A 10875-nucleotide genomic window follows, 5' to 3' on the forward strand; every position below is an offset into this window, starting at 1 on the left:
ATGCAGTCTCAGGTCGCAGACCTGCGGGACCAGGTCCCCAGAGTCGCGGCTTCCCACCTCGCAGCTCCCCACACAGCCCGCGGCTCAGGGGTGCTCAGGGGTGCGCTAAGGTGGTCTACAGGCTTGTGTCAAGTGGGAGAGCAGGGAGGTGGCCTTGGAGGAGATGGCAGAAGGGTAGCATGCCTCTGCTCCCTGGCTCTCTTCCGCTCAGGGCGTCCTGGCTTCACCTTCCTAAGCTCTGGCTGGCTCTTTGCCCCGACAGGTCCGCTGAAGCTTCTCTTCTGAGAACTACCTTGGCCTTGCTCATCGGAACAGGAGACCCAGGCCAAAGAAGGCGCACCAGACGCATACCAGTGCGCCCCCTGCCCGCTCCGTCCGCCTCCACCCGAGTCCGGATGCAGGCGCCGGGCCGGGGCCCCCGCGGGCCGCTGCACACCATGCCCGGGCGCCGGCAAGCGCTGCGAGAGCCGGCCGCCTGTGGCTCCTGCCTCGGGGCGGCGTTGGCCTTGCTGCTGCTACTGCTGCCCGCCTGCTACCCTGTGCGGGCGCAGAACGACACGGAGCCCATCGTGCTGGAGGGCAAGTGCCTGGTGGTGTGCGACTCCAGCCCCTCGGCCGACGGCGCTGTCACCTCCTCCCTGGGCATCTCGGTGCGCTCCGGCAGCGCCAAGGTGGCCTTCTCCGCCACGCGCAGCACCAACCACGAGCCATCCGAGATGAGCAACCGCACCATGACCATCTACTTCGACCAGGTCAGCCACTGGCCTGTGCTCCTTGCTGCTCTCCAGGGAGGAGGGGGCGCGGGTCCAGGTGAAGGGCCGGAGAGTCCCCATGCGCTCCTCAGCCTCTCTGTTGTTTCTGTTTTCCAAGGAACTGTTCCCACATTTTCCCTTCTCACTCAGTTGTTTTGTTCCCTCTTGTTACTTGACATTGGGGCAACTGAGGGTCCCTCACAGCTGCCCAGGCTGAGATGTGGAACTAAGAATGAAAATGGGGAATTCGTTTCTCCAAAAGACAGGTTTACTTGGCACTGAGGCGGCTGTGATTCCCACGTGCGGGTTGATACCTTTAAAACTCGCCATGCTCATGATCTTTCCGAAGCAAAGGTCTCCCTCCCTCAGCCACTTGTCAAAACGCGGGGAGGGGTTTCTGAGGGGTGGGCTTTGGGAGGGAAGTGTACCTTCAAGGAGCAGGGGAGAATGCATTGGGGCACAGCAGGAAACACAGGAACGGTTGTGTCAATGCGAAGCAAAATACAGCTGTGTTTCTGTGAAAGCCATGGAAAGTAGGTGGCATATATGTTCACTGCCAGGACAGTGCATAAAGCACAGAGCCATGCCTCAACTCACCCCAAGGCACTTCACTTCTGCAGGAGGACCAGAGACGGGCAGCCTGGGGCAGCCTTTTCCTGGGTGAGCGGTGGTTCAGGGCCTGCTTTGTATGTCCCTACTTTGATTTGTTTGATTTTTTTTTTCCAGAAAAACATTTAAAACTATATGGAGGTTTCAAAACTGGAGGTATCAGCTCATATTCCTGCACGTTCTTGCCCCAGAATGGAGTACTCAGCAATATTTGGAGAGTGGAAGGGGTGACTGGTCACTGTCCTTAATTAGCTCTGAACGCTGGAGTGACAACCCTTCCCCCAAGACAGACACACACTCATACACACACACACACACACACACACACACACCTCTCTTCTAGTCCAATGTTGTAGTACATTCTGTTTTTTAATCTCAGTTAAGACTCATATAATTAACAGTTTGGAGTAGGTGGAGCATTTCTTATTCGTTTTTATTCATAAAATATTAAAAGATTATATTCAAGTAATGGAGACCTCGGTGACAAAGATGTTAATTGTACACAGGTATGACAGGAGGTTCTGAGTGTGGTCTTGTTATTGCATTATTGTAACTCATCTACCAGTTTCTTACCAGCAACTTTCATAGCGTTTTCACAATCCTCACTTTGCTCAGGTGTAAATTGTTATAGCTGGGCTAATTGTGTCCAGGCAGGTTACATACTGGTTCTCCAGTCGCCCTTTAGGGAGTAACTGCTGCCAGCTTTGGGGGAACTGGCTGGGTCCTTCCATATGACACTGAGCCTCAACTGACCCATCTAAGACTGAGCTGGGCTGGAGGGCTGCAGCAGGGATAAAATGGAGACTCCATTCTTCTTCCCTGGAGCATTGTGAGGACTGAGGGCTTGGCCTCTGGGAAGCCCAGAGCAGGTGTCCACGGGGCTTGGCCTCTGGGAAGCCCAGAGCAGGTGTCCAGGGGGTTGGTCTGCAGCAGTACAGCCCAGAGTAGTTGCACGGCCTGCGGGGCTGTGCGCTGGGCTGATGCGCACAGCTGGTTAAATATGATGGCATGGCACGGTCTTCGAGTCATGTCAGCAGTTGTTATTGGCAGCGTTTCACATTGCTTTGGGAGCCACACAGCATCCATCAGCAATGCGTGTGTAAGAAATACCAACCAGAGGTGTCACGGCTGAAACTGCTTTTCGTGCAGTGAGGAGCTCTCTGATCTAGGGTTTGGTCTTGGTGCGATTTCACACCCAACAGGCCATACTTTTATTTCCCCTCCCCCTCCCATTGTGCATTTGTGTATGCAGAGAAAGAGGGAAAAGACCTAGACCAAAAGGTGTGATTTTGGTTGACAGTCTGAGAGGGGTGGGTCACAGTGAGGGGTCAGTTCTGCCTGTGACTTAAATCCCACCTGTGCTGGAGGAGATTGCATGGTGTCAAAGTGCTTTCCTGCAGGGTGTGGAGTTTCCTTAGTTTGGGCTGAGGGTTTCCAAGTGATTATTCTGAATTTCTGTTTATTTATTCAAACTCATCTGTATGAAATCGAAACTGAACTAAGGGAGAAATACATGGCTCAGAGGAAAGCAAGGAGAAACAGGAACCAGTGCTTATCCCCAAAGCTTTCACTGAGCAGCCATTCTTGAATGCCTTCTGTGAGCTGCCAGAGTGTGCCAGGTGCCTGGGAATAGTAGGCAATGAAAGTTCCCCAAATTTTCTCTCTGTGCACCTCAGGTCATGTCCAAACATGGGGCTATGTGCATGAGCTTATTTAACAGGCTCTTTTTCCGCAACCCTTGCGTCTCCCAGGGTGTCTGGAAACCTGGTTTTTGTTCAGAAAAGGTGTGTTGTGGGTTGAGCTTACTGTCCCATGGGTCTCTTGCTGTCTCAGTGCCTTGGACTCGTGTCCCCCTGTTGGGTGTACAGACAGTGTGGATTTTGAGCATCTTTAGTCAGGAGCAACTCTGAGATGAACTCCTTCTCAGCACCACTCTTCCTGGGGATGCCTGGAAACCGCGACCTGGCCCACTGAGTGTGATCAAGGTATATGCCGAGGAGAACCCACTATGCTTGTTTGTGCTTTCATTTGTTTTTCAGGTATTAGTAAACATTGGCAACCATTTTGACCTGGCCTCCAGTATATTTGTAGCACCAAGAAAAGGGATTTATAGCTTCAGCTTCCACGTGGTCAAAGTGTATAACAGACAGACCATTCAGGTAGGTAGATTTGGAAACTGGATCGTTTCACATGGTGTGGGAGGATGGGGTGCCATGGAACTGGGCTCTGGGCCAGATGGGAGTGGTCTTAAGCAGGCACTCTCGAGTGGGCCGTAAAGGGAGATACGGGGGTAGCAGTGCATTGTGGAAAGAGAAGCAAACAATGTGTGTCTCTCTGTGTGTGTGTATATATATATATATACATATATATATATGTACATATGAGTGTGTGTACATACACATATGATGCACGGAGGAGTGTGAGTGGCACGGGAATTTCTTGAGATCTGCTGAGCTGTTCCTTCTGCATTTTAGGTCAGTTTAATGCAAAATGGCTACCCGGTGATCTCAGCATTCGCAGGAGACCAGGATGTGACCAGAGAAGCTGCCAGCAATGGTGTGCTGCTGCTCATGGAGAGGGAGGACAAAGTGCATCTCAAACTGGAGAGGGGCAACCTCATGGGAGGCTGGAAGTACTCCACCTTCTCGGGCTTCTTGGTTTTTCCTCTATAGACTCAGAGACTCGTGGAAGGCAGGGGCGTGGCCATCTGGACCCAGGAACCCACAGCTTGCAACCTCCTGAACTCTCCGAGCAGGACAACTTGCTCCCAACCACCTTTGGACTGTTCGTCAGAAGAGTGGCTTCCTTCGGCACCTCCAGCGTTTTCTCTGAATACTGACCATTCTTCGGAAACCCAGCCTCTTACGTGTTTTAGACGACTAGGTCTGAAGGAGAACTGAGAGATCGATTGAATAATTTGTAGCTGTGATTGTGAAGTCAATATCGGATTTTCTTGTTGGAGACCATTGACTTGATCTCCTTTTGTTGGTTCTTTGTGTTGTCCCGATGCAAGGAATGCCGCTGAAGCCAGGACCCAGGGCAGGTTTTCACAGCAGGGCTCAGAGCCAGAACCCAGCCGAGATCCGCCTACTGGGCAGTCCTTGACATGTGTTCTGTGTGTGTCTGTAGAGCCTTAAGAAAAAGGACGGCTTCCCCTTCAGTCTGTTTTACTCCTGGGTGGTTGTGTGGATGGGGGAGGGGGATGGGACATTGTGAACCTGTCAAGAAGTGCTTTATTCAGAGAAGCAAATTTTGCACGATTGGACTGAGACTTCTGTTTTGTATTGTTTGTGTTTGTTTTTCTCAGAAAGCTTTACTTTTCCTTGTATATTCATCTCTTCCTCTTCATCCCCACTTTTTTTTTTTTTTTTTTTTTTGCTGGGGTCAGAGAAAGAAAATATATGTTGAATTCTTGAATGAGACCAAACCAAACCCAACAAAGCGAAGATCTGAATATTTTTTATTGAAAGAGAACAAACCAAACAAACAAAAATCAGTGTATCAAAGTAAAAATAGCAACTGGACAATTCTGCCTCTTATTTCAAAGACATTGTCGCAGATGCACCTTTAAGAACTGGGTATCCCTGGGTGGGCCTGCCTTGTCTGAGAGTGGGAGTTGTCAAACCAAACCTCCTGGAGCCACCTCAGTGTCTTTGCAATGTGTGTCCAGGACTTCTCAGCGGTGTGTTCTCATCCTGGGATCTGCTGTGGAGTGGTTGCCCAGTGATCAGCTGCCTCGGAGACTTCAGGACCAGCACCTGCTTCTACGGACAGCCCTTGGATCTGCCGAGGGACAGAATGTGTTGACAGTTGTGGGTACCTGGCAGGAGGCCACCTGGAAGGCACAGTGGTTAAAGGTATTGGCTGAGGCACTGGAGGAGTGGTTTACAAATCCATCTTGTGTTGGCACCTTGTGCAATAGCGTTTTCAAGACACACATAGCTGAGCTGATGGGTGCGGGCTCTGTATGCCAAGGAAATGTCACTAAATTCCAAAGCAATCCAAGAGGAGACCTCAAACCGGATGTTAATTTGTCCTTTGTGTAACAATGTAACCAAAATGTTGATGATAAAAAGTCATAATTTAAGATTCAGAATAAAGGGGTTTGATGTCTGGCTTGCTCTTATCCCTCCACATCGTCTCCATGCGATCTACGCTGCCACGGTCAAGGCCTTGAGGCACGTGGACACACGGCCACATGAGAAGTGAGCTGTGGCTTTTGTCACACGTCAGCTTGGATGCAACGAGTTCCTGTGAGTCTCCAACCTCTGTTGTAAAGGAAACTGGCATTTGAAGAGGCAGTTGTTTCCAGAGTCCCTGTGAGTGTGGGGAGGTGCTCCATCCAAGCACAGCTAGAGCGATGCTTGTAGAAATTTAAAAAATGAGCAGCTTAAGAATATTACTACATAGCAGGAAGCAGAATTTAATATAGATTAAAATGTTGTTAGGTTTTGTGTGGAAAAGAAAAACCGATCTAAACAGGTGTGAGGGTCATTGGCTCTAGGATTAGGAGACGCCCTTGGGACACGGGCATCTGTCATTGATGTTATTCACGAAAAGAGGGTGCTGGAATGCAGTTTTTGGTGTCCTATTGTTCATGATTAGTTCAATCTTTTCTCCATTTCCTTTGCATTATGTTCAATTTAAAACAAATAGGAAACCTCACTCGCAAAGCAGTGCTTCTAAGACTTAAAAGTGTATGAATGCCTGTCATTTTCTATCACTTAAGATGTAGTGTTCATATTTGTATTTATAGCTTTATTACATATAGGTGGTTATCAGACTATACTGCCTAATAAATAAATTATGATATTGATCCATCTAAAAATAAATATATTTTAGGAGTTGATTTTATACTAGGAAGAAAAGAAAAAGGTTTCTCCTGATGGCTCCATCGCATCCTTATTATTATTTTTTCCTTGAGATGGATGCCAGCAAGCGCATTAGGAAGCAGCCGTGCTGACCGGCTTGGAGTTGTTTACCGTCGACTGTAGTGTTGACCAAGGCATTGTTTGGCTAAAATCTTTGAGGTTTATGAAGCTGCAGTATGTGGTCTACACAAATTTATATAGGTCAGACCAAAATGCCTATTTTCTCTTTATTGGGTAACAAACCCAGATGTATTATAACCTCTGAAAGCAGACTTCTGTTATGTATTTCTTGATCTTCTCACCTTAAGCAAGGTCAGGAGCAGGTGGCCTGCAGGCAAGTGGCATGGACCTGCACCAGTGCCTGACAAGTGTAGAATACTGTGGAAAGGGGGGTTCGGTCCCAGGATGGGCACTTCTGGAAAAACAGATTTTGGAAGTATTGTAAAGGAAGAGCTCATAGGAGGGCAATTTCCTGTGGACTAAATTTCCATATTTCCCCATGGATGATTAAAGCCGCAGCATTGCACTGAGGTTTTCTTTAATATGATTTTGGGGGATGATGATGATATTAAAATCTACACATTTGATTATTAATTCAATTCTCAAATAAGTTACTGAGCTACCCCTTGCTATTCTAGAGAGCAATACCAATACTTTTTAAACATAAAATAAAATGACACAGTGTTATGGTAGTGTCACAGTAAGTTCCTTATGTTGATAAATGTTAGTACTCTGAAACTGCAGATTCGTTTAAGATAATGCCATTTCTCCACTCAGATACATCATCATTTGAAACACAACCCTGGTAATTCAACTTGAGGTCCTGAGAAACCATGTTTACTGCCTGTCAGTCCTGCGCCTCCTCTCCTCCTAGTGTTTTTAATATATGCATTCATGTGCAAGCGATACTGCATTTTGAAAATGTGCTTTCTGTGACTGCTCAAAAAGGAGATGGTAGAAGCATGAAAAACCATGCAATTCTGTAAAGTTACCTTCACGCACTTGTCTCCGAAATGGCCAATTCCACTTATATGGAGCATCAAAAGAGTTAGAAAATATGTGTAAAGCAAAAAATTCCTTCCTTGAACCTTTGATTTCATTCGTGGTTTATTCTTGATATCAGATATATATTGGAGTGATCATATTCTATTATTACAAATATACTATTACATGTGTATATATACATGCTGTCTGTCTATAAATATGTGGACATACACACTTGAATTTCTAACACAGTGATACAAAAATAAAATATGTGAATTTGCCACATCCTCCTGACACATAGAAGTATGTGAGGGAAAATTTTGGTGATTCACTTTATATAAGCAAACACTGGAGCCTGCTCTGTCATGCTCTGTCATGCTCTGTCATGCTCCGTCATGCTCTGTCATGCTCTGTCATGCTCTGTCATGCTTTGGTGGCAGACTGTTCTCCGGATTGAACCATGATTCTTCAATCTTTTTATAAGGAACCATGTTGCAGCAGGATGATGTTACTATGGGTTATATAGTCGATGTTTGCTTATATTTGCACAACACTGCAAGTATACAATACTGAAGCGCACAGATAAAGGATTCTTTTACATTATATTTATTATATCATAGTGCCAAGAAGGGGAGAAGTCACCCAAACCAGACTACATTATTAAATTCAACCTGAAGGTTTTTCAGTGCATTCTGTGAAAAATTGTGTAAATACAGAAAGAGATTAATTGTAGAACTACAATGGCTTTCACCCCTTTGCCTTGCTTATATGAAAATGTACTTGTCATTGAAATTCTCTTTCAAAGGCTACCACTTGATACTAAAAAAGAAAATGCAAACATATTTTAAAATTATGATCAAGTTATTTCTTGGTATATAAAGTGTAAGCATACCAAATATACTGAAGTGAGTTAAAATAGTTTCCATTAAAAACGATCTGTTTTGTATCTTCTTAATATATTGTGTTAGTTGATGATGGCCAGTATTAGTTAAGTCTCTACGTGTATTTGTGTAGCATTTTAAAACATACTTTTGCACATAAAATTCACCAAAGTATGTGTTTTCTGCTTTTGTAGAGAGAGTGTTACATTTAAAAGGTTAAGTATCACCATGTTACAGTTACTTGTGGTATGATTGAACAGATCCTCCCTCTACTCCCAAAAGTTGAAAAAAAATTATACAGAATACCAATGAATGTAAACTTTTAAAAAATGGTGTGCATGAAAGTCTGTATAGTAATGTTATGCTACAATATGAATCTTAAGTAAATGAGCTTTCTTTGCATTCCCAAACCCAGTAGGACAACTCGAAATTTGTAAGGGCAAAAATCATGTGACATTACCTCCTGCAGATAACAGGAGTTCTGTTTTATCTTCCTAAATGGGTTTTGCTGTGGGTCTCCATCACTGGAATCACTTAAGTGCCAACAGAATCATAAATCATCATTTTCATCAGCTTGCCCACATGCACTCACTGGGTAGTGTAAATGAGCTCCTTGACAACTTAATTTAGGAAAGAAATCTTCATTCCCTCTTCTTACTGCCTACAGCAGGACTCCCTGGGGCTAGAATTCTGCATTGCCCTGGCATTATCCTAACAAAATGGAAGCTACCTGCTAATGTGAGCCCCTCGCTACCAGCCTTGCTTCCTGACTAGCAATGCCTCCAATTTTGTTCTCTTCCATTCCTTAGGAATGTTTCTCCCTGCACTGGATTAAAAAATGCTGACACTGATTGTGATATGGAACTCCTGAGCAAATTGCTTAACACTTTCTGGCATTATCTCAACCATTGATAATCATAATGATGCTGCTACTAATCTCTTTTCCCTTATACCGCCCTCCCCCCAAATTATAGGGCATCTTAGTATTTCCAGGTCCTTATTCCACAGATGTACATTATAATGGTGCTGACTTCACAGAGGAATGATTTCAGATCTAAAGCACAGCATTAATTGTGTAAATACAAAAAATTCATATTACTAAAGTTCCTCATTTAAGTGTTCTTAGGAATCTTAAAGAATGCTACCAGCTATAAAAGCATAATATTTTTTGAAACATTTAGATCATAAATAAACACTCCTAGACAGTAGCGTATCAGTAAAAAAAAAAAATAAGGTATGAAAACATGATACAGGTTTGTTTGTTTGTTTTGTTTTTTTTTCGTATTTCCAAGCACTGTGTAGAGTGGCATGCTGTGGGCTTTGTTCTGAACTTGTAAACTGTCAGTGGAAAGAGCAACTGTGCTACTGATAAAGAATTATCTACTTTTGGCGGAACAGACTATAGGTAGTTTCTTTTCATTGCCCAGCGGCCAGCCTGAACTTCAGCATGACAGCACAGACAGACACACTGAGTGCTCCAAGAGCTTGTCTTGTTAAAAACACTGGAAAACCAGTTTGGGGGATGCTCAGTTAAACTGATGGGTGGATTGGAGTGAACAATCAAATGCATATTTACTGAGGTGAGCAATGAAATCACATATCTACATACAGAGGAAAGAATGCTATTTTGTCATCACATTCTGGGCTGACCACCGCTTCATCTCCCAACTAAGAGCTCATTCATTCCCATTGCTTCTCTGAAGAATGTGTTGGGATATTTAGCAAATGCAGAGCAGACGAAGCTGCAGGACCTAATTTTAGAAGTGTTAGGATGGATTGTCCAAATATCATGGATCTTCATTGTTTTAGCATATGCAGGCTAAATTGTCATAGTCTGTTTTGCAGTTTCATTATTTCCTCTTGCCTTCAATGTAGTGAATCACTTGGGAAGACACATGCTTGAACATGAATCAAAACCTTGGAAAGAGACCTTTAGCAAGATCCCCATCAGGCAAGTTTTGTATATGCAGAACTGAGTGGAGAGCCAAAGACAGCACTTTGGGTTTTGTTTTATTTTGTTTTGTTTTACAAGATGTTAGCCTTATGAATAGAATGAAGAGCTAAGTGAAGTAGACCAACAAGGTAAAGGTGAACCTGGAGAACACTAGCAGAAAACATGAATTCTGGATGTTTTATATTCAGGGATGTAAACAAATGTGTGTATGTGTGTGCGCCTGTGTGGTGTGCACACTAACTTAAGCAAACACGGATGGTCAAAGTTAACTTGCTGTCAGAATGCCCTCTGTGCACTTTGAGCTGTGTCCTAATAGAAACCTGAGCCTCACCACAGGGATCTGAGGCCCAACTGTTTTTTCTGGGGTGTTTAGCTGCACTTCTACTAAGTTTTTATCTCAATTATTTGCTGTGTTTCACAATATGCTTCTTGTGTTCGATGTTAAGACTTTATTCTACCAGAAGGTAGAAATCACATCTGGCCTCCCAGACAGAGATTGAGAACTTCTGAAAACAATTAGACCATCTGGTGCTGTAAATCCAATAGAAAGTTTTGATCAGTGGCTCATGACCTAATCTAGAGTTCACCCATTGCATCTGAATCACTCTGGCACAGAAGACTGACATGGGGCTGGATTCTCAGGTAAACTGCTGCATCTCCCCAGTCATTAGCAGGCAAAAGGCATGAGTGCATCAGACTGTGAAAACTGGGGAAGACTTATTTTCCCCAAAGATCTATTACTGTCTGATACTTAATGTCTCAATATGTACTGCACAGTGAACATCACACAATTTTAACTTATAATCTTTATCAATTTCTACTTA

General features: G+C 44.5%; 1 protein-coding gene across 1 annotated transcript; it reads left to right on the forward strand.

The window, feature by feature from the left end:
* The first annotated feature begins 273 nt into the window (after window positions 1-273).
* On the forward strand, window positions 274-4547 carry CBLN2 (cerebellin 2 precursor). The gene is made up of 3 exons (XM_004579435.2): window positions 274-752; window positions 3401-3520; window positions 3836-4547. Exons 1-3 carry the CDS (start codon window positions 396-398, stop codon window positions 4031-4033), a joined length of 675 nt encoding a protein of 224 aa, XP_004579492.1. The 5' UTR covers window positions 274-395; the 3' UTR covers window positions 4034-4547.
* Window positions 4548-10875: the final 6328 nt, after the last annotated feature.

The sequence above is a fragment of the Ochotona princeps genome, chromosome 18, assembly GCF_030435755.1.
Source record: "Ochotona princeps isolate mOchPri1 chromosome 18, mOchPri1.hap1, whole genome shotgun sequence".
Classification (NCBI taxonomy): Eukaryota; Metazoa; Chordata; class Mammalia; order Lagomorpha; family Ochotonidae; genus Ochotona; species Ochotona princeps.